At 35.6% G+C, this 25,380-nt stretch overlaps 1 protein-coding gene and 1 pseudogene across 1 annotated transcript in view; both read left to right on the forward strand.

Moving 5' to 3' along the window:
• The window catches only part of SH3BGRL2 (SH3 domain binding glutamate rich protein like 2), an 88,082-nt gene extending 74,691 nt beyond the window's left edge, over positions 1-13,391 (forward strand). Inside the window, exons 6-7 of the mRNA XM_036237467.1 lie at positions 8,898-8,978; positions 11,878-13,391. Of these exons, the coding sequence (XP_036093360.1) occupies positions 8,898-8,978; positions 11,878-11,889 (93 nt within the window). The 3' untranslated portion in view covers positions 11,890-13,391. The remainder of the gene's footprint in view (positions 1-8,897; positions 8,979-11,877) is intronic.
• Positions 13,392-16,097: 2,706 nt separating this feature from the next.
• Positions 16,098-16,216, forward strand: LOC118604994 (annotated as a pseudogene).
• Positions 16,217-25,380: the final 9,164 nt, after the last annotated feature.

The raw sequence follows: 25,380 nt of genomic DNA on the forward strand, positions 1-25,380 counted from the left end.
CTTTTCTGATGGGTTTTAGTGTCTGATTTGGATTTGAGAAAGCTCGGGTCCTCATGTTCAGCACTTAAACTTTGCTGTGGAACTGTCATGTGTGGAATACACCAAAAATAAAAATGCACACCTACGAAAAGGAAGATATTTACTCCCCTTTCATTTATTTTCTGTCTCCCTGTACATCAAAAAAAAAAAAAATTGTTTGGATTTCTTTATACATTTTACTTATTTTTTACTAAAAAAATTTTATTGTGGTAAAAAACATCTGTCATAAAATTTACTGCAGTTCTACAGATCTGCAGAACTTTTTATCTTGCAGAACTGAAACTGTATCCATTAAAATACTCCCATTTGTACCGTCTGCCTTGCTTCTGATGACCATTCATTCTACTTTTTGTATCTATGAATTTGACTCCCCTAGGTACCTCATAAAAGTGAAATCATACAGTATTTGTCCTTTTGTGACTGGCTTATTTCACTTAGCATAATGTCCAAGGTTTATCCATGTCATATGTCTTAGTTCATTTAGGCTGCTATAATGAAATACCACAAAACTAGGTAGCTTACAAACAACAAAATTTTTTTCTTACAGTTTCTGGAGGCTGGAAGTTCAAGATCAAGTGACAGCATGGTTGGGTTCTGGTGAAGGCCCTCTTCTGGGTTGCAGACTGCTAACTTCCTGCAGCGTCCTCACATAGTGCAATGGTCAAGGGTGCTCTCTCTGACCTCTTATATCAGGGCATTAATCTCATCCACCCTATACCATTGAAGCATGTGACATTTGCCCTATATTATTGAGGCATGTGACAAGATTTCTTTCCTTTTTTAGGCTTCCACAGTATGTATCTACCACATTTTGTTTATCCATTTATCCCTCAGTGGACACGAGGTTACTTTTGCTTCTTGGCTATTATGAGTAGTGCTGTAACGAACATGGGTTTACAGGTATCTCTTTGAGATCCTGCTTTTAATTATTTTGGCTATATGCATAGAAATGGGATTTCTACATCAGGTGGTAGTTCTATTTTTAATTTTTTGAAGAACTACCATACTGTTTTCCATTGTGGTGTGCCAGTTTATAATCCTAACAGTGCACAAGGGTTCCAACTTCTCTAAATCCCCACCAGCACTTGTTATTGTTTTGTTTTTTGTTTTGTTTTGTGAGTAGACATCCTAATGGGCATGATGTAATATCTCATTTTGGTTTTGATGTGCATGTCTCTGATAGTGATATTGAGCATCTCATGTGCTTATTTTCCATTTGTATATCATCTCTGGAGAAATGCCTATTCAAGCCTTTGCCCATTTTTAATAGGGTTATTTGATTTTTTGGTTTTTAGTTATAAGAGTTCTTTGTATATTCTGGATATTAACCCTTTATCAGATACCTAATTTGTAAATATTTTCTCCCTTTCTCAGGTTGCTTTTCACTCTGTTGATTGTATCATTTGATGAACAAAAGTTTTTTTAAGTTTGGTGTAGTCCCACCAAACTTATTCACACATAAATACAAGAAATGATCTTCAGTCAAAAGTCTTACAAGAAGTTGTTGGAAAGAAATATTTATTAATATTTCTTCCCCAGCACTAAAATAAATATGAAGGTAGAGAAAATTTGAAAAATAAGAAAAAAAAGGGAGAACAATCAGTTTTATCTTTCTGATAAGACTGCAAACATTTGGTTTATACCTATTCTCTTTTCTTACAAGTAGATTTAATTTTTTTAAATCACATTCTTTGATCATTCTGTACCATTTTGTGCCCTGCTTTTTTCTCTAACAAAAATAGTTTCCATGTCATTGTAAACTTACTTTTTAGAGGTTGTATATTATTCTCTTGGGTGGATTATAATAATTAACTTAATCATTCCCCACCGTAGGGTATTTAGTTTGTTTCCAGCCACTTAACACAGTAGTTTGTAACTGGCAGGCTGTTCTGAGGAGTGCATTAAATCGAATGTTATTTTAGAAAGTGCATTCTCATTTCAGGCTATAATACTCTTTTTCTTTTATTAGTGTCCTCTGTCAAAAACAAAAATATTTGGGGGTATACTGTTATCAAGATATAAAGGTTATTGTTGGTATCCCCGGAATTGGGGTTCAAGGTCAAGGAAAAGTCACTTGGTGGAATGAAAACAAGTAAAAGTTAAAATAAGATGATTACTATATGTGTTGCTGGTAAAACCAGAGTTTCATTTCTCAGGGCCTCTGGGGCTGCCCAGAGTCATAGGATAAATACTGCCTATCTTCCCAGAGCAGCCATTTGACTTGAAGGTTTTAAATACATTGCAAAATATATTTTTTAATAGCAAAACAAACACATATTATGGGGCAGGATGCCCGATTTCTATGAAATTTTAAACAACTTCAAGAAATTTCATTTACGGGGGCTACCTCAAAATATATCCTCTAATCTTCTAGATCACGGTTAGGGCCACTTGGTAAATACTTAGGCTTTATGGGTCACATAGTTCTCTGTTGCTTGTTATTTTTTATTTGATATATGTTTGGTTGTTTTTGTTTTATTTTCTAACCCTTTAAAGATGTCAACACCATGCTGAGCTCTCAGGCCTCTGCATAGTTTACTTCTCTCTGAGTGTTTCATTCACATTTCCCTCTGTGGTCACATTTGAGAGACACAGGATTATCTGTTTCCCAAGTCTCCATCATGGAAATTAAATGTACCTTCTGGTAGAATGGAGGAGAATGTAGTGATAGAAATTTTGACCTACGTTAAAGCCTGTCTACAGTAATTATGTGTTAATGAACTGTTTAGAGTTGGTAAAAAAGAAATGGAAAGCTAAAGTCCAAATATTTCATCCTTAACTGCAGGAGATTGTATTCTGTCTCTAAAATATGGATATTAAATATGCATGGATAATAGCTACATCATCTACATGATACTTAGTTATCAGATCCTGTAATTTCTACCTCCTACATAATTCTGTCCTATTTCTTTCTCAAAACTTAATTCAATAGGGCCTTGGTTTTGAGCTATCTGTAATTAACAAGGACTCTGGTAATTATTCCCCCTTCCCCATTCCCAGTAAACCTGTGTCTCATTACTCTATTATGACATTATCTCATAGAATTTTTTTTCCATGTGTTTGCCTTTTACCGGTCTCTTGAGTTCCTTGTGCTCACCCTCAGCAGGCACTGTGGAGTATTTATCTTAGTATCTGGTACCTATCAGAAGGCTAGGAACATAGAATATACTTAACAAAAGTCATTTCTGTGCATGGGTGAAGAGCTACACAGATGTTTTCAGTTGAGCAGGTAGCTACCCTGTTCTGTTGGGTCTTGCCTTATCAAAGTTCTGAGCATTTGCCTTCCCATTTTATTAATAAAAGTCAAAGCCAAATGTCTCAAAAGCAAGCTTATTGAACGTTCTAAATTTTATAATAAAATCTATTTGAGAAATCACCTCTAGTTGAAGGTCACATCTCCCATAGGTAGAATTTTCTTAGGAAACTTTTGACCTGAATTCGAAAACCTTGTATTTCAAAGCTTTCTTTCTAAAATATCACTTATCTAATCAAGGAGAATCTTTTCCTTCAGGTGTTTTACTGTAAATAATCTTATATGGCATCCTCACAGATAACTAGGAAAGGAAAAATTGGGTGGTAGGAAAAGGGTGATATAAATTCCTCTTTATCACTGATTGCTGATCAGCTCTGTATGCCCAGAAGTATAACAATTTAATTAGATATTTTTTGCAGTTTTATCTCTTCCATATAACCCTAGTTTTTATTCTGCTGTCTATAAATATTTAATCTCTCATTTTCACCTTACTGAGATGTTTGCCTCAATATTCCACAATGATGAGTCCCTGGGACATGTCTTTCATAAACACAGTGACTTGTGCTATGAATATTGAAAACCTTCATCCAGACATTTTCAGGCCATCCCAACTGCATGTTTAGCAGTATATCTAACTAATATCCAAACTGGCAGTTTTCTTTTTGTTAAAACTTTTCTCTCATTCTGAACCTATGCAGATAAAATTAATGAAAAGAAAACAAAACTGTTAACACTAGGGCCATGTTAATATCAATGTTATGACAATAAAGTCTGTTACCAGGAAGGTCAAAAATGAGGAGGCAGTTTTCCTCTGCCCCTCTTTCTACATGACCTCCCTCAGATTCCCAAGTTTTAGCCTCTTTTGAGGATCTTAAGTTATTATCACTTTGTTTTGCATAATAATATCTCTATTTGTAGATTTTAAAATGTATACAGTATTTACTTTTTTCTTTGAACGATAAAGAGAAGTTTGCATTTTTATATCTTCTCTTATTTCTCCACCATTTTGATTTACACACATACACACACAGGTGCACATGTACTTTAGCACTGCTGAAGTTTATAAGTCACATTCTCTTCTTTAATGATAGTAACTGTTATGACATACACCATATAAATATATTTGTATTTATGTTGTTTTAAACATAAAAATACCATTCTCTACATATTGTTTAGTTGTCGGAGCAGTCATATAGGAGGGTATATAATCTTATTTTACTAGATCCCTGTGGCTTTAAAGGAGAATGAAACAAATAATGATATCCAAGAGATTCTCTTAATTAATTTTAGCCTTTTACCTATTCCTCGGAGTATTTATTACAATTTTATTGATGGTTCCTTTTCCTATGTTTAGCACAAAAATTTTTTTCATCTAATTTCAGTTGGTGCTTAGGTAGACATAGTTGCTTGCCTTGCCATCTTGTACCAGAATGGTTGGAAATATTAAACATGAATTTGGAATTTAAAATCCTCAGCTTTGGGCTTCCTCATATTTTTTAATATTTGGCATAAAAATTACTGAATGAACCTGTTTCAGGCAACTACATCTTATATATCTTAACCAGGATTGGAACTGCCAACTACTCTTACCTTCTGTACCAAGATTTCATAAAATAGGATGTAGCACTAACTGTCCTAACTACTAAATCAAGAAATTCTGCTCAGAAGATACCCTCAGGCTTGAAAGAAATTGTAAGAAGAAGGAGCCTCTGCCCATTTTAAGCAGGCGCAGCAGCAGCAGCAATAACTCTTACAGTCTTAAAAAGAATTTTTTTTTTTAATTTTCTTTTGAGTAAACCAGCTTTGCTTTGGCCCATTTAGAAGTAATTGCTACTGCCATTTCCTTGTAGTCCATGAGTTGTTTATGTTCCTTGCAACCTCCTGTTTAGATAATACCCTTGGCATGTAGAAATAATATGGGTCTGTCACTTAATTGTCGTTGACTTAGCGTGGGAAGCAGTACAGTGTTTCAGAGTGGCTGCCGTGGGTTTTCCTCACTGTTCTCTTAGGGAACACCAAAAGGGCAAAGAACTTTAAAGTCTTTGTCAGAATGCTTGCCTAGTCCATAATAGTCTAATCACAGTGTACGGGTAATGTCCTCAAGTAAGCTCTTTGGAAGAATAAGACCATTGTGAACTCTACCTGTTGTAGATATTATCATGAGCTTATAAATGTCTCACACATTGGTTTCTACTTGAACACAAATAGAAGTATAGGTGATGGAAGTTATTTTTTTCTTTTTTCTTTTCGATAGCTGTTTACCTTGCTTTATTCTTCTTAAAATTATAATATTTAGATGAATATTCCATTATAGCACTGCTCAGTTATACTGTCTATATAGTCCAGAAATTTTTCTTTTCATAGGCAGCCAACATTAGAAACAAAGTGAATTTTTAATTTGTTTTTAATGTAATAAAAATGTGCCAGCTTCTGAAACTGGGCAATTTTATCTTGAGGATGCATTGTATGTTTGTACTGTTCTCCAAAGGTGCTATTAGCTGAGCATCGTTTTCTATAGTTACAGAAAATCGATTGTCTTGAAATGTGCAATTTTTAGATGTGTATTTACAAACACTTCAGAGTGTCTTTGACAATTAGGAATTCAGCAAGACTATTCAGAAACTTTAGTTACTTTTTAAAATATAATGCTTTTAACTTTTGCAGTATAAGCCCTAATATATATATTTTAAAATGTAAGCCTGATAAGTGGAATGAATTTGATAAGAAAACAGATTTTTCTCTTTTATTGGAGAATGCCTAAGACTATTATGTAAGAACTTAGTAGGATGTGATTTTTAAATTTCTAATACTATTTTACTCTTAAATTATTTCACATCATACTACTTAATATATTATTATTTGAAAGGAAATTTTAACTATTAAGAAATCTTAGATTTTAAATGATCAATCATGTACTCTTTGCCTAAACTTAACATAGAATTTAAATTCTCACACTTTGAGATTTATCAGGCCACTCAAAAGCTTTTGAATATCAGAAAGTAAATTTTGTACATAAGTCTTTGAAACACATAACTAATAGAGTTGAAGTAGGATTTACTCAAATTATGTTATTAACCTAATTATGAGATTAACCTAAAACATGGCACATCTGTCATTAATCAGCAAACAACTAATTCATCCATTTGACAAGTATTGGTAATCTGGTATGTGTCAGGTACTGTTCTAACATTGACTTTTAAAAATGATTTCCTTTAAATTATTCTGCTTTTAATGTTAATTACCAAATTTTATATTTGTCACTTTGGAAGGAGTTAATTACCTTAAGTAGCAATTTCTGAACTATTGGGAGGACTCAATTCAATATTCATGTAAGACGCCCCTTCCTATAATTGTGTGGCACTTAAAGGTTCATAAAATAAAAATAAATGCTTCTATTTTTTATGACAAAAATGCAATTTAAAAGAATTTTTTTTAAATAAGAAATGTTACCATTCTGAGATTTCTAAATATCTGAAAGTTCTAACTAAGTACCTTTGCTGGTGACTGAAATTTATGACTAAAATGTATGAGAACAGTTTTGGTTCAGTATAGTTGAATGGATTGCTTATAATGTCACCTATTTTTTCTGCATGCATATATTTTACATGTCCTCCTTTATATATATGAAACTTGCTTCTGAGAATTGACCTTATTTCCAGTTTTGTTCTTTGCAGAATTTTAAGATTAAGGTTTTAATGTAAACACTGAAACCTGAAGTATAGACATTAATAAACATGGGAACCAGATGGTGGTTGGTGCAGTTGAAAGTATTGGTCCTCTCTTCGCCCTAATTTTGACTAAGTCAGAGCCAGACTACATAGCACTACCATTTCTCTGGTTCAGGCTGCCACCATCTCTTGCCTGAATTACCACAGTTCTCTTCTTACTTTTCCCTCTGCTTTACTTCTTGCTGCCCTCTCTCTGAGCCATTCTCCATACAGTTTATTTAGTTATTTTCTTAAAGGAAACTAGATCATTCTGCTCGCTCTCTTAGAACCCACACATGATTTTCTTTTGTCCCTAACATAAAATTCAAAATATTTTTCTTGGTTTTCAAAGTCAGGCATATGATGATTTCTGTCAAGCCTGTCAGTTTTGCTCTTCACCAGTGTTATTCCCTGTCTTAAATGCCTCTGTCCCTCCCTACCCTTTTCTTGGCTAACTCTACTCATCCTTCAGATTTCAGCTTAAAACTCCATTTATCTGTCTTTTTCAAATGTGTTGCTCCTTTTTGGCCTGGTTAAGGAAGGCCTCTCTTTGGAGGTGACTGACATTAGGGCCAATCCTAAATGATGGAGGGAGCTACTACATGCAGAACAGTCAGTGCAAGGTCTGAGGCTCCAGCTGCCTTTAAAACTACATGAGACTCAACTTGCTAACGCGTTTAGACAAGAGTCTCCACACAGAGTCAAATAATTCAAAGATTTTTCATCACCTGAGGCATGCTTTGCAAGAAGCAAATCACACTATAAGTCATCAAATCTCATTTAGATTCCTAGACAGGTTTCAAAAGTACTTGTGATGCCATTGGTTTGGCTCAACAGTGTATTAATTAGGACTCAATGACTCATATATATACAGGGTACCTCATACTTGTTTTCCTCTTGGGCAAGAAGCATCATAGAGTACAAAAAGTGTCAATTCCAACATCAGGGAGAATTGGGCCCCAATCCCAGCTCTATCACATATTGTCTGTCAAAGTTGGGCAACATTTTTCTTTGCTCTGAGCCATTTTCCAACCTGGAAGGCTATAGTGTGGATTAAATGGCTGACCTGTAAGGCGCCTACAAAGCAAATGCCTAAAAATGATTCTGATCCTTCTCTGCATATAATATTTATCCTTAGAATAAAGTTCTCAAAGGGACATCTATTTTAAGACTGCTTTATATCAACTTGGTGACTATGTAGTATTATATATACAAACTTTTGAAAAGAAACAATGGATGAGCATATTGACCAGAATCCTTTGATGGCTTCTTATGTGAAAGTAGAAAGAGAAAAACGATTCTGTTTCTGAGGCAAAGGTAAATGTTATAGAGAATATAATTTCTTCCAGTTTTTATTTAATCTTTTTATTCTCTATGAAGGCATAGTCTTAAAGAATGTGGAAAACTTCAAAAACAGAATAGAAGCACTCATATTGACTCACAGAGACCTTTACAGCTTTCTGTTTACCCAGTGTTTTGTTTTTCTGTTTGTTTTATTTTAAAACTCTAGATAACAAAATATCAAGAGTGGGATTAGGAGGCAGCCTTTCATATCAAAGTCCTAGAATAAAATCTTCGGTCAGAGTGATTTCACGTAAATAAATGTTAGTCATGTGCCATAAAGGAAAGGGGAGTGTGTTCCGATTTCATGTCTGTTGTTGATGTTTTATGTTTTAATCCTGCCACAGGTTTTGTATTAAAAACTTGTTACATTCATCATCATACTCAAAGAAACTTTTAATCTTAAAGAGAGCAAATCCGGTAGATTTATGTTGCTCTTCCCTGGCCTGGATGGAGCAATGGTACATTTTTTATTTCCATAAAGAATTTGTCAAAAGTACCAAATACCAAGATAATTGTTTGCTTTTATTTATTTTCTCCTCCCCTTTTTTTCCTAGGATTATGACAGTTTTTTTGAATCAAAGGAAAGCAACACAGTCTTTTCATTCTTAGGCCTGAAATCACGGTTGGCATCAAAGGTAAGTATATCTTTTCCTATTTTAAAATTCACCTTTCTTGAATTGTTCTTAATTGTTCTCAATCAAGGTTGAAGATGTTAGAGAAATGTATATATAGTCTCCTAAATATTTAGCTTTTGTGTTTTCAAATGCACAATTAGAGAGACTGCTCAGGGCGAAAACACAAAAAGAAGCCCAGTTTTTTTTTTTTCCAATTTTCAATTGTTGCTGTATATTAGAGTTTATTTTTATTTGTAATATAGTTTATTTATAATTTATACCTCCCTCTTCCAAGAAGAAGATTTAAGGTAGCAAAAAGTTAGTAGGTGCTTTCTGTTTTAAAGTACAAGTTTACATTACTTTATGTTCTTTGAAATAGCAGCATCGAAGTCATGTTTTTAAGGTCTTTTGCACATTTAGCTCATTTATATTGGAAGGGAGATAATCTGCAATAACAAATGGTCAACATTGAAAAAAAACACTAAAATTCCTAAACTAATCAAAAACATTTTTAAAGCCACTTTATTATGTCAGTGTCTTTTAGAGAACATAAAAGGCTTTTCTAATATTTAGGCCTACAAAGGATATATGTCACAATTTTGTGAAGCATATGGATTCACTTTCAAAATAAAAAATAGCATTTCCTTGTTAAATAAGGTAATATTTTGATTATTTCCCCTTTTGAAAAACATCTTTTTTTTGTGATTATGAAAGTAGTCTGGGCTTGTTTAGGAAAATAAGATAAATATAAAAAAAAAAAAAGTGTAAGGTAGAAAATAAAAATCACTTCTTATCCCACCACCCAGAGATAACCACATAACATTTTTGGTGTACTTCCTTGCAATCTTTAGATACATAGAAATTGAGGTCTTGATTGTTTTTCGAATTGAGACTGAATTCTAGTGTCTATTTTAACACTGAATTGAAATGAAAAAACATTACTGGGATCTTCGATGTCTATAATAGGTCTTTTGAGGCTACCCAGGATTTGTACCATTTTTGGAACACCCGTGGGATGAAGCCAGTTACTATCAATAATATAAATTATACACTAGCACCTGTAGTTCATAGCCGATGTGAAATCTTGCTTTGTTTTTACATCAGTAAGTCTACAGATGGTTGTGGGTGGTTTCCATGCACATGTTTTAAACAGAGGGAAAACCCACACATAATAATAAAAGGTTCTTAAAACTATTTTTATAAAGATAGAACATCGAAATATTTGTTAGGAAAATTATAGTATTTTTATAATATGTTTCATCTAAAGATATTAAACAATCTCGACATCTTCAAAGAACTGGAAAAAAATGTGGTAGGAGTAATCTAATGGATGCATAAATCCAGTGGACATCAACATCAACATCTATGCAAAAGCCTTTTAAAAAAATACGTCACGTTTGCTTTCTTTGCTCTCATTTTATTCTCTCAGAAATTTCTCAGGAACCGTATAATCTATAAAATATGCATTCTCACATGACTTGTGGTCATAATATTAAAGTTGGCCTTGATGCCAATGACATTTACTTGATTTCAGCAGACCATTCCAAAGGCAGTAATGGCCCTGGGCATCCCCACCCAGTCAGCCCACCATTTTCAGGTGCTTGAGTCAGTCATATCTGACTGGGAACACTTGGAACCAGAGCGGAAGTCCATGGTGCCGTGTTTGTACCACCCTCTCTCATTAACCGTTTGGGGACTTAAGGGTTAATAGCAACTCATACTTCATCTTCACAAGAAAGAAATAAAATTATCTTTAACAGCGATTCAGCATTGCCCTCCTTTCTAGTTATTTATTTTTTACCTTGGTGGTAATTCATTGTACGATCTATGCTCTAAGGCCTAGACAGAGCACTCTCAGGTGTAATGTACCACAAGATGGAAGCCCCGTTTTCTTTTCTCCTTTCCTAACCCCTCGGCAGTCTACACTCATCAAAGACAGGGCTAGAAAGACAGCCAGGGAACTTATAAAGACACCATTAGTATCTGTAGTTGCTCTTACACAATGAGGAGAGAGAAGAGAAATGTTAGGCAAAGAACGTTCATTGGGCCAAAAGGCACAGGTATAGTGCAGACTCTGGGCAGTTCTCACATGTAGAAAAGGGCACAGGAAGGTGGGAGGTCACAAAATGGTGGCCTCTGGGCCACATTGGCTCTGGACATGTTTGTCCTGCACAGGATTAAAAGAATTTAGATGGGTTTCTAATATTTAAAATACAAATTTCTCATTTTTCTGGAGAAGTTGGAAAGTAAGGAAACCCAGGGGAGCCCACTTTCTCCTGTGACTGGCTGGAGCCAACAGTAGCTGGCCCACCATGATGCCTACCTCAGAGAAAAGGAGGCCTTTACTAATAATTTTCAGGTAGAAAACCATCAACTCTGTTATTTTAAGAGAATCAAAGCAGGGCCAGAAGTAGAGGTTTCTGCTTTCAGATCCCTGCCATTCAGCAGTGACTGGTAAACCCTGGGCTCTGACCAGCCAGGGCTGTAGTAGGTGTCAGAGGGCCCCCTATGCAAGGTATCTGGAGCCATCCTGCAGAGAGGGGCCAGTGTGGCACTTGGCAAATTGGTGCGGCAGCTGTTTACCAATAGGTATAGCCATACCAGTGCTGTTCTTCATCTTGGGTCACCTTCTACAGGCCTCTTCATCCTGGTGCAAGTGAAACAGTACCTCAGAGAAGTCTGGGCAGTTGTTGAAAATGTGTGGCTTTCTGTCTACTTTTATATTTGGCAGGTCAGGTGTGTTTCATTTAAATCTGGGCTCTGAACCTGAAACCCAGGATTTGTTCTTAGCAAGCACATGGGGGTGATTTATTGTGATTTCCAATATCTCTGTCACTGGCATTTAAAATATCACTGCCGGGTGAATTTTCTTATCAACACAGTACAATAACTGACTTTTTTTTTTTTTTTTTATAAATAGGCAGAACCTTAGAGAAGGCAAGTAGAAGATGACGGAGATGCATTTTGGAACACTCCCCTGGTACTCAGCACACACCTGCTTACCTAATGCATCACTGTGACAAAAGCCACATGCTTCATCAGTAACTTTGCTTACATTTGGAAAAGGTGTTTTTGGAAGACATGGGTATAGATTGCATGATTGCTCTAAACCAAATCAGAACTATAGTGGGTTTCTTCTTATTTTCAGAATGCCTGCAGTTGACTCAGTCACCTAGAGGTACTGTAACCTGTTATAGGTGTGCTTTCTTAATACTGAAAGATAAAGTAGGTAGCTTTATCAGAGTCAAAATGTTGAATCTGTCCTAGGTTATAGTTGATGCCAGTGTTGCTCAGACCTTCTCTTTAAGCTGCCTAGATTGTGTCCTTAAAATTAGTCTGCCAGTCTATTAGAATCTTTTGATCAGAAAGAATAAAAAGAAATGCTGATTGACAAAAGGATGAAGATTTTTGCTGCAGAATCACAAATGCCACTATTATAGTGTTTTGTGATAACATTTACAGAAAAAAAAAATTGAATGTTCTAGCCTCTTTTTGGTAATGTAAATTCTTACCCTCATAAATCTTCCAAGCTCCTACAGATGTTTCCAGAAATCACTGTTGTAACAATGTATGATGAGAACTAAGTTATAGGGATGAAAATAATTGCTATTTTGGAAAATAGATGCTTCTTTATCTCTTGCAAGGAGAAAATTTCACCTAAATGCATAAGAATGCTTAAAAGATATATTTTAAGAAATACACTAATTAGTAAATTTATAGGAAAAATATCTGACACATATCTGAAGGCATTTTCAGCTCTAGCAACTCACGTATAGGTGCACATATATTTTTAAATGAAGCTCCCCTAATAGCTGCTTATTCTATTTTGTGAAAGGATTATATTTTTTTGAGAAAGGAAGATCTCGTTTAGATATATTTTGTGAACCCTTATGAGGCATATTAAAAGATGCAAATACTGCTGTACATTTTAAATTTTTTTCTGTGTTATTTTTTATTGGTTCTCTAATTTTGCAACTTATATTTCTGGCAAGTGCACAGCCCCAGATTTTTTCAGAGTAATGCAGTTACATGTTCTCATTTCATATATGAGCCCAGTGAGTTTTCAAAGCAGCATAGAGTTTATAGTTGCCAAACACGGAAACAGTCTTGAATAGGATAAACTATCAGAGGGCTGCCTAAAATATTCTGCTATTCTCTGCATCCTGATGCTGGACCTGCTGTTTAGATTCTGAGCAGATAGTTCGTAAGAAATGGAAAGAACAGAAGAATTAAAGCCCTGTCACATGTGTTTTCTCACCCTCCAACTTGCTTAATGTGGACTAGTCTAAAGAACTTGTTGAATGCTAACGCTGAAATCCCAGCCTGAGATTTGCAGCCCAGGACTGCAACTGGAAGAAAAGCTTGCCACAGATTTCTGCCTGACTAGAACAGCCTACAGTTTTCTTTCCAGGGAAAGCTGTTGTGAAATCATGGGTATTACTGCTTAGTTGGCATTAAATAAGATCCAGGTCGAATTCCATTTGATAAACCCCAGGGAATATCCAGGAATTTTTTTTTTTTAACTGGATATTGTGTTTGAGTATGTGAGTCTTCTGATAAGACTTAGAATTGTTTTTTTCAAGATACAGCAATTAAAAGTTTAATGTTACAGTGATCTAATATATATTTAGTCTATTCTTGCCAGTGAGCACCAAGAACCAAATTGGTAAGACTGAGCCTTTGTAGTCTGAATTCTGGGGTTGTAGGATCAGCACCATATTTGTTAGACAAAGAAAGCTACTCAGATTTGTCTTAAAACTTTTGAATTACTATGGTTATGATAGGCCCAGTATGATTCTCCTAGACAGACTAGATGGATAGTAGTGTTTACTTATTACCACAGTTACATATCATTTACTCTTCAGCCCACTTTTTTTTTTCCATCAGCAAAGAAATAGGAGAGGCCAGCCCTTGCTGGTGCTTTACTTGTTATGAGTGATCTAGAAGCATGTTGTGTGGCATTAACACAGTACCCAGGCTCTTCAGAGTACTGAGGGATTGCTTTAGGGGATGACACTATGTTCAGAGAATATTTTGTCCTTACTTGTACCATTTTACCAATTGAATTCCAAACATTCAATGATTTTCTTGTTCCCTCCTTTAACTAGCTCTTTCAACTGGGATTGTCACAATCTTGAAAGCGTAGGAAAGAAGTGAATGAGAATTATAGGCACAGATATAATATCAAGGGCATTTCAAGACAGAACTTTTATTTCTTGTGATAGGCTTGTTGCAAAAAAGGAAATGTGCTGCTAAAAATCAAACTATGCCATTTTAAAATTAAATAAAATACAGAGTGCCATCTTGTTAGGTAAATGCAGACTAGAAAGAAATTGAGTCAGGGAAATACTTGGTTTTCCAAATTCTGGTGTTCTATTAAAATCAAAGAAGAGAAAAGGAAGATTTTTTTTCTCTCAGACTTTAATATATTTTAAATTTGTTTCTGTTTTATAGATTTATTCAACACTCCCACATGGATGTTTTTATATTATGTGAATTTAATAATAAGCTAAACTTATTTTTGTTCTCTGTTGTTGAAAGGTACCAAAGCTCTGTTTTGTTTTGTTTTTTAATTTGATTTTGCTGTATATGGTTTTGCTTTTTCTAGAAATGTTTTTTCATTCAGCAGCTCATCTTAAGTGTCATGGCCCACATTGATCTGCATTATTGATTTTAGATTTCAGTTTATACTCATTTGTCTCTAAAGGCATTGGTGAAATTTCAGATTTTATATTCAACATTAAAGAGAAATAAATTCCAGAAAACACATTCTGAAAATGAAGTATTTCTTCCCTACCATTTTTCTAAGTTTAGTTGTTTAGCTAAAACCTTCCCATTTAGTTGAGAATACTATGTTTCTCTTCCCATCCGTGAACAACATACCTGCAGATTAGTTGTAAAAACGCAGACATATCGTTTGACCATTCAAGGAGACACACATGTAGTGTGTGTGTGTGTGTGTGTGTGTGTGTGTGTGTGTGTGTGTGTGTGTGTTGGGAGGTGACCACAGAATCATCTTACACAGCAACTGGGACCAAGAATGGCATTAAATCACTGGTCCTTTGGTTGATTCAAATACATGACTGTGGTGTCCTGAGTACACTGAAGCCACAAGCTGGTGTTCCCCTAATTGGGGGGGGGGGGGCAGAAAACAAGTACAGTGTAGCCACAACCCTTAAAAGCAGAGTTGCCTTTGATGCAGCCACCTCTGAAAGCAGAAGAAAACATTTCTGAAGGCAGTGTCTAAGGTTGATCTCATCACTGAACTATTTCAAACCTTAAACACCAAGACAGAGGGAGGGTGAGGGAGGAGATAAAAAAGAACAGCCTGTAAGTTTGCAGAATGTGCTAAATTGTGAAACCAAATAAGACAGTTAATCACCACCCACCTGTAACCCAGATTTTCAGAGTTTTCCTAGTTCTTCTAGAAATGCAGGTTAGGTTAGTTTGGTCATCCTTTGAATCAGCGGAGCTCTTAGAATGTTGTGGGTACTGTCTGAGCAGTAGAACAATCTCCACCCTCAAGGATGAGAGAAACAGAGAAACCCAAGTAGCAATTACAGCCAAGTGGTGAACGATAGAGATGAGTTAAGTGCATAGCACCTAAGGCGATGGGCATCATCTGAAACATCATATATATTCTTTTTCTGTTTGTTATAACCATGCCAATTTAAAATTACTTCATACATGCAATAGAATATATATGCACATACATATACATACATACATACACACACACACACACACACAAATATAAAGGGTGTAATAAACCCCCATGTGCCCGCCACCAGCTAATTGCCTTTCTTTCGAAGCACTGTGTGCTCTTCTCTGATCCTGTCCTGTTTCTGTTTGATGATGGGAGCCCCACTCCTGAACTCTATGTATTAATCATAGCCTTTCTGTCCTTTATCATTTTATCTCCATGTATGTATGCATCCTTGAATCATAATAAATGAAATTGAACTGTATTCTGTTGATTCATTTTTACGTTCATAGCAATTGGGCATTATCATTTTAAAACAAGTACCCTAGTCTGTTTATTTTCACTGGTAAGTTTTATTTCATTGTATGACTCTATCACAACTGTCCCCTTCTGTTGCTGGATGTTGAACTGCATCATTCTTTGAAACAGTAAAAGGAGTCTACGGCCATGCTACCCTGAACAACCCCGATCCCATCTGTTCTCTGAAGCTAAGCAAGTTCAGGCCTGGGTAATACTTGGGTGGGAGACCACCTAGGAACACCAGGTGCTGCAGGCATAAAAAATTTAAAAAATAAGAGATCTTAAGCTGATAAGATCCTTACAATCTGTGAGGTCAACCAAGAGTTGCCTCGCCTAAAAAAGAAAGGGAGAGAAGGGAGGAAGGGTAAAAGGAAATTTTGCTATGAACATTCCTCTATGTGATTTCTAGTGCACATACACAAGAGTGGATGTATACCTTGGATAGAATTGCTATGTCATATAATAAAGCACATCATCAACTTAAATAGGTAAGGCCAAATTGTTTTCCAGAGTAATGGTACCAACTTACACTCCCACCTGTATATTAAAATGTCCAGTACTCTAGATTCTTACCAACTTAGAGGATTGTCAGACTCAAATTTTTGCCAAGCTGAGTGTAAAATGGTATCTCGTTTCATTTTGCACATACTGGGTCACTAGTATGTTGAACATTTTTTATTATGGGAATTCTTCTTGTTGGAAATCCCTTTTCATATCTTTTATCTTTTTTTAATTGTATTGTTTTTAATTATTAATTTTCAGGAGTTCTTTACACTTAAACCTTCTATCAATTAGCACTTATTTAATTTTTAAAAAGAAACCCTAGAGTAGAAAAATCTGAAGCTATTTCCAAAAGTATGAAAACCATGTGAAACCTTCTGTTTGAAGGAAATAAAGTTACATACATATATTGTGTGTTTTTATTGTGTACTGATTTTCAGCTTCTCAGTGTGTCAGGCCAAGAGAAGATGAACTTTAGAAACCTCCTTGTGCTATATAGGTTCTTTCTTTGAAGCTATTATCAGGTTCATCATTTCCAGTTATTTGGTAGGAAATTAATGTCATGACTTTGTTAGGTAGCTAGCTAGTCAGACATGAGTGACAGGGGAACAAAAGAATGGAGGCCCATCCCAGAAACTGCATAAGATCAACTCATTGGTAGTTAGAGAATCCCTCCTGCCTCCCTGGAGACAAAGGACTGGAAGGCCATAACCTAAAACTGGTTTAATACAGCCACAGACCCTTATGTAGGAGGTACAACCCTAACCTGCCTAAAACTTAAGCCTCATTATACCGTCATTATAATAACACGTTTATGCCGGAAAGTTCATGAATCTAATTAGTCTGAATTCTGGGTAAGCACATGCGTACTAGACAAAGCGTTATGTAGCAGCCTAGTGTCAGTCAAAATAACCTAATGTGCCCATCATCTGGGAACAGCTTTGTAACCACGCATCGTAGCCGGGGATAATACAGACCTTCCCATTTCCCTGTTGTCATAGCCCTCTTCGCTGAGAACCCCCTCCACCCCTCCATTGGAGCTTACTCTATCTTATCTTTTCACCTCCCAAATTCCAAGGGCTGCAGCCTTCTTTAGAGTGGCCCATCTCTTTCTAAAATATCTTTTAATAAATCTTTCTTTTTCTAAATCTCACTGACCTGTAATTCTTTGCTGCGTCAGCAGGGAAGAACAGGATAAATGCTCATCACACTTCTGTGTTTTATCCCTCCTCTGCCCCATGCTGAGGGCAACACTAGAGTTCAGATTGCCTCCAAAACAGTAACAATTTGGTTTTTTGCTACAGAATCTTACCAGAAGGAAATCTTTATATACATTGCATGTTTATATATGCACATTTCCTAGGTATGTCAACATAATAGGCTTACTATAATAGATCGAAACGATGTTATACATTAAAAAAAAAAAGTTTATGTAAGTCATAGGAAATTGTGTTGATCATATATGCATAATTAAATAATCTTTAAGTGAATGAAAGAGATCAGCATGTTGTAAATATAACCCAGTGTGTTGTGGCAGTCACATGTTTTCCTGTGTGTAAACTGGTAGGTATAAAAACAAGAAATTGTAATGCAGTCCTATCTTCTGAGGCTCCTGCTAACCAGAGGACAGCATTTTTAATAGACTAAGGACCCTGGCATTTGGAAGCATATTAACTGAAAAGTTGACACTGCTTATAATAAATGACACAAAGATTTAGACCTTTTTATAAAAAGAATATGCTCCATACTCTTAAAATATACATCATTTTTGGTTCTATAATAAAATTAACAAACTTTCCACTGAAAAAGTTCCAGTGCAAATATCTATCATTTTAATGTTATAGAAACGAAAGCTCTATAGTATAGAACAGTTTTGTCCAGTATGGTACCAACAAGCCATACAGAACTATTAAGCACTTAAAATGTACTTACTTGAATTTGTGATGTGCTGTGAGTATAAAATATATTCCAGATTTTGAAGAGTTAGTATGAAAAAACTGTAAAATATGTCACTAATAATTTTTATACCAATTATATTTCTAAATGATAATATTCAGGATATATTGGGTGGGTTAAATTAAGTATTAAAACTAATGTCACTTTTTTAAAAATATGGCCACTAGAAAATTTCAAATTACATATACATCTTGCATTATAGTTCTATTAGACAGTACTGTTTTGTACCAGCCTCTCTCTCGAATTTACGGTGGAGACATAAACACCTTTAAATGTTTGGGGAGTTCTGGCAAAATATCTCATTCCTTTATTTGAAATATGAAAGGAGATGTGAACAAACCTCTTTAGAATATAATTTTCTAATACTACTGCCAAGATAAATGCTGTTCTCATCTTGCTTTTTTGTTCCTCCAGATGGAAGCTTTTCTTTTCTTTTCTTTTTTTTTTTTTTGAGGCGGGGCGGGGGGGTATGCTTTTTCCTGGAATAAAGAATAATGTGTGTATGTTGTAACATGGACGTCTGTCTGTATGTCCAGCCTCTTGTTCCTTAATTGTCTTACAGAATTAATGTCCCTGTCGAATTGGCTCACATCTGTAAACTAAGTCATGGTGGCATTTTTGTTTTTTCTTTTGTTAAAGAGGGAATTTAATGAACCGCACAGATATCATCTATAATCTTCAGAATAGTTATGAATATTAATAGGATTATGTCCTAGATTTCCTAAAATGTTAATTCTCTGTATCTGTAAAACTCATTCGAGCTCATAAGAATATATAGATAATCTGCTTTTTTAAAGTTTCTTTCTGGTCTCATAGCCAAAGATGAAAACAGAATGTGAGCATTAAGGGAAAATATCTTCCTTTCCCTGCCCAAGGTTTTTAACCATTTCCTTTCTGCTACTTTCCTAACAAAGTAGTTCTTGGGGAAAACCTGTGTTAGTTTTGTTATTAAAGTAATTGATGGTAACAGTACTCATTAAGTGCAAAAATGGGGGGATCATTGTTTTAGGACCCTGCCCTGAAAGAGTGATTGTACTGTAGCGCTTGCAAGTCAAGAGACACCAACCATCTGTGTTTCCTGTAGCTGCTTTGCACAAGGCTCTGGGGCTCGTTATTTGTCATTCAAATGGACTACTACACCTGTGTAGGATCTAGCCTTTGGAGATGAGTGGACCAACTTGCCTGAGGTAAATTATAGGCATTTTTCACACTAATTTGGTTTAGTTTATTGATATGATTATCCCATCTGTTAAATTGGCATAATATTTTTCTCCCTGTCAATCCATTCCCATGTCATATACTAATAACATCACTAGGTTGAAATACAGATTCTGGGCTCTGGGACAACCCACAGCTAGGCTCAAAGATGGCTCAGAGCAATAGCTGGGCAAAAAGACCAGCAATTTGACATTGACTCTGACATCCTAGACCAGACTTACCCTTTTTTCTCTCTTCCTGCCTTTAGCAGTAAACCACTCTTAAGCTTTTCCTAGCCACATCCTAACCAACTAGTTTAGCGGGTAGCAAAATTGATGATAACTGCAATATTTTTACTGCCCAGATTGGCAACCAGAAAGAATGACTCCAGCTGCAGCTTCCCTCACTGTGCTATTTTACATGCCTAATAAATATTTATTATTATACTGTATCCCAGTCATAAAAGAGAAACTGAATACTGACAGGTTTTCCATTCTAATCATAAGGTAACTGAGCAAACAGAATTTTAGCAGTTGCAAATTTAACACGTAAAATGACTGCAGAATTATGATTTATGGACGGTTTCTGAAAAACAGCAGGAAACCCTTTCCCAATCATTGACTCATTTAGGGACCAGGCTGCCTCTAAGTGAGACCATTCCAGAGTAAGCCAGTTCTCTCGGGACAGCTTTTCTGGAACCCAAAAACCAGTTACATCTGCAGCGAGGATGAACAGAGAGGTACTGCTAAAATCAGATAGATATGCAAGTGTTGGTGAAGATCTATTTTCTCCAATGTTTTCGTCATTACTGAAAAATAGTCATTCTCATTACAAATGACCCTTTATTGGATAGTATTTTCAATATACATATTGTTTTCATTTGCATTCTAATTTTTTGTTGATTGGAACAGCATCCTTTGCATAACTTGTGGCTGGAGTCACCAAATACACTATCTAGCCAAAGCCCAAGAACTCCATGCTATTAAGTCATTTTTCTTTTCTTTGTGCCTCGGCTTGTATCTTTTAGCTGCTGAACATCTGAGGAAGGAGAGGATAAGCCCTTTTCTATTTCAGTAAGGACATAATCACCAATCACCAGTTAAGCCCAATTATATCAGAACCAGATCCATTATATTTTATCTTGTATTAAGACTATTTTGTGGAGTTTGTTGATACCAAATATGGATATTTACATTTACACGATGTGATGAAAGTGTATTAAGTACTCTTTGTGAACATAAACATTTACTGTTTAGTATCTCAGAAGCTGCTTTTTTTTTCATGTTTTTTTTATTTTATTTTATACTAGTTGGTCTGAGTTAGCTTTGTATTGAGAGGCATTGCCTATATGTTCTCTTTTAATTTGTACATAATAAATTTGTTATTTAAAAGCTGACCCTACAGTCAAAATACATAGTTTGTTAGTATGTGTTCAAGTCTATTTGATAATTAAAGATATAACTGTGTACTGAAAAGTCTAGTTTTTGTGTATCAAAGTGACTGTCAAATATGAGAAAACTGTCTTTTACCCTGGGGCTGAGGGAGAATGAATACCCAAGGAAGGACAAACTTGGAAGGTAGTCTAGGCTTCAGGGCCCTTGAGGAAGTGATAGTTGCAGCCCACTTCATGGCAGAGGTTCGCTGGTGTCCCTGGAAGGTCCTGGTTTGCTGCCACTGGCAATAGAAAGCAACACTCCAAAATGTAGGCAGCAGCCAGATGACCTGTGGCCTAGTGCATGTGCCTGGAGAGGGGGTCAAAGTGCCATTGCAGACAGAGACCTAGAAGATGTGGTATCCACATCAAGGAGACTGGGAGGGTTAGCACCAGGCCAGAGCAGAGCTGCAAGGTCCCTGAGGGACCATGTGTTCTAGGACTCCCCGAGTTGAGGCAGCACCATCAGAACCACACCGCTCACCCACTGTGCAGCAAACCCCCAGGAGGGCCCCTTCCTGCAATGTTCCTCCAGCACCCTCTACTGAGAAAGCTTAACATCACGTTCATTGTGAAGGAGAGGGATTTAAAGGAATGCTGACCATTATTACAGAACATGTATTGGGGGGTGAATTTGGAGCTAAAACAAGATAAATTGATAACTGGTGTGTATCATAAAAGGATTCTCTTAATGACTTCTCATCTGCAATTAGCCACACTCATTAAGAGCAAAAAGATTATCAGTGTTTTATGAAGTACAGGTAATTTTAGTGAAAATTTGCATTACAAACAATAACAGTGCCTTGCTGTCAAGTATCCAAAACTTCATTGTGGGAGTTGGCAACTCAGTTGTTAACTACGCTGGTGAGAGTCCTGTCACAAATATAAATGACACAGAAAGATGCAAAGCTCATTCAAGTCATCTTTACTTTATGGTTCTCCATTTTATAAAGCCGTTGGAATTTCATTTAAAGGAAAAATCATGATGCTAAAGTACATATTTAAAGCTTCAATAAATGACTCCATGTAATCAGGTATTAAAAGGACACGCACCAAACTATTTTTTGAGCATTGGTCTTAGCCTAGCACTAAAATTTCTCTTTAATTCCAAAACAGTAAATGCCAAGAACACGATACTTTCATAAAGAACTTAGCTATCGTCTCTTTCTCTTTTTGTTTTTAATTTACGCCTATGGCAAATAGAAAATTGAAAAAAAAATTCTCTGTGAAGTCTGACCTATTCACTCACCCTAAAATGTCTTACCTCTAATGAAAGAAAGACAAGGCAGAAGGTTTTTAGTAAATGGTAGGTGCCAGATCCAATTAAATCCAAATATGCTGTGCGTTCCCAGACTCTCAGTCCACGGCAGCTAGTGATTAAGCAGGTGGGTAGACGGAGAGATAGATGATCCTGCCAGATATCCTCCCTTTATTAACTTTTAAGTGAACCCGAAGCGAAAGAAAAATTAATTTTACTGAGAAAGTAATTGGCTTCAAAACATGGCTAGCCCAGGACACTCTGTACTTTACCAATGCCATCCCGGCTTGCTGCTGAAACACTGGGTTTGCCCTTGTTTTCTGTTTCGATTTTCTCAGCAGTATTTGAAGATTTGTATACCATCAACACATGTTCACTAAATCAAGAGAAACAGATATTGAGAGCACCAGCACTGTTCTGGGCTTTGCTGGGAATATAAAAGGAACTTTTTGTGTGGTTCTGGCATACCTATTAACTTCATAAGCCCAGACTTTGTCACCTGTTAATAGGTATGCCAGGAAGATTTGGAACTATTTATTATTTTACAAAAATATTAGTTCTCTAAACATTTTCATTTCACCAAGAGCCCAATGGAAGGTCATATAAGTCAATGCTGGCTTACAAAGGAAGCAGACCAAAATTTCATACTCTTTATTCGATACTTTTATTATGTAGTTACTCCCTTTTTCAATTTGATCATATTTTTTTATACACATAATTAAAAAAAATCTTAACTAGCACAGCCAATTCAGTCACTAATATAACTGTGGGGTTGTTTCTCCATTCAAGGAAAGTCCTGGTTTTCCTAGGCTCCTTATTAATTTTAGCTCCAAAGTCAGAAATCAATATGAATTGCTTTCAGAAGCTTGAGAGAATTCTGCAGTAACTAGATAGAGCCCTAAAAATGAGCTAACTGCTGTTCAGTATTTTTCTTGGTAGAACAAGTGGGTGGATGATAAAAACAATGTGTTCTCTTGTCTTACAGTAACCTTGATTGTAGTCAAAGTTCTTTGTCTAACAATAGCTTTGGCTATATTCAGATTTGTCAGAAATGACTGTATAAATATTAAACATAAGATTTAGAAAGCTCTCATTTTTATATGTTTGTGTGTGTATACACATATACACATATCATAGTGAACACTTGTCTCAGTTTTTTAGTTCTACTAAATCTCAGGTTTTTTTGTTGTTTTTTGTTTTTTTAAAGAGAGGCAAGGAGTATCTTTAAACAAAATGTTCTTTCCAGTTATTCCATTTAAGTCTTGACCTAGCCTATGAAATGTGACCTACAGCAGCCATCAAAAGTAAAGTTTAATAATTACGAAGTTGGTTAAAAAGAAACACAGGGACATAGTGATGAGGAGAATCGCCGAAGCAGTAGCAATGTCAAGTCAAAAAAAAAGTACACATGAACAAGAAGGCAATTCAAGCGTAAAAAGAAAAAAAAATGAACTGATGATCTTTGTAAAAGTTTGTCTTATGTTTTGAAATTGAGACAGACAAATCTTCTGAATTTGGCAATATAGAGAACATTAAAATCAGAAAGTAGCAGTACCGAAGGGCAGGGTTTCAACCTTTCTGAACCCTTCTAAATTTTCCCACTTGGTATTCTTATTTCAGATTCGAAATGCCATATATTTACATCTGTAAGTTACAAAATTTCAAAATGGTGAAGAATGAAATGTTAGTGACTAGTGAACTTCAGAATATTTCTAGGACTCTAAATGCATGCACTCTTCAAAGTTTGCTGCATTTCACTTGCTTTGAAAATCAAATGAATTCATAGCAGCCTCCAAAAAATGTATGCAAATCTAGAGGAAGGGAAAACACTTAAACAGTGTTGTACAAGGAAAATCATTCGTATGTCAGTCTGTGGAACTGGGTGCATCTTTAATGAATATTCTGATAGTCAAACAAAATCCAGAATGTTCCAGTGCTTATGTGGAAAATAAAAAAATAAAATTTAAAAGTAGCCAGGTACATCATTTACTTTCTTAGTTTGAATTTTGCACAGAAAACTAGAGCTAGAATGGATGGAAGAAAAATGACAATGTTCTGCGGTTAGATTATATGTATATATATTCTATATTATGTGTATGTATTCTATATATTTGTATAATATATACTATAATATTATAGTACATATTTCTATATACACTATATATGTAAAAATATATATTGTATGCATAAGATAGGTAAAAATATGTATTTTTTTCTTCCCACTAACCTTGAGAAAAACTAAAAGCTTAGCAGGTGTATACAGGGCCAGGCGCACTTTGATAGCAGGACTTGGGTGGTGGCGACACCTAGAGGCCAGATAGCTGAGTACAAGTTACAGAGTGGACTTCATGTTGCATTTTAACCGTCAGAATAGCAATTAAAAAGACCTGTGATACATATGATGTATTATTGAATCGTATTCTTGAAACCTATTTGATTTTATTAATTAATGTCATTTCAATAATTTTAATAAAAAAGTAAATAGAAGGTCTGTGAAATTAACTGTGAAAAGAAAATTTACCTTTAAAAAAGCCTTTTTCGATATATATATTTACATACATTAAATTGGAAATGAAGGCCTGAGGCATAGGAAGCTTTGCAGTTGCATGGTCCTGTCTTATGGGAGGAGGCTGGGAGGGTGGGCCAGGGTGGAGGACAGGGGCTGATAGCAAGAGGTGTTATGCTTGAATTTAACTTATTTCGGTGCTCATACTCAATTCTAGAGAATTTTAAAGTAAACTATAGTCCAAATAAGATTTCCACAACACCAACCACAGAGACTTGCACAATAGGTGATAGAAAACATTTAATTAAGCATGACTTCCTGTTTGGGCGGAGTGATGTAGTAGGTAGCCCCTCCAAGTACTGATCTAGCTGGACCAGCAGAATGCACAGGGCAAAACACCTATGGGTGTGAAAGGTACCTCAGGCAGGTCCTAGACATCACCTGTAGCTTCCCTTGCAGCTCAAAGAGAAAGGGAAAATAAAAAGAACTCAAAGATAGAGAAAATGAGCCCAGAGGCATTTTTCTATTCATGCATTCTAGAAAAGAACATTAATTAAGCACTGTATTAGT

The sequence above is a fragment of the Rousettus aegyptiacus genome, unplaced genomic scaffold (assembly GCF_014176215.1).
Source record: "Rousettus aegyptiacus isolate mRouAeg1 unplaced genomic scaffold, mRouAeg1.p scaffold_m13_p_1, whole genome shotgun sequence".
Taxonomy (NCBI): Eukaryota; Metazoa; Chordata; class Mammalia; order Chiroptera; family Pteropodidae; genus Rousettus; species Rousettus aegyptiacus.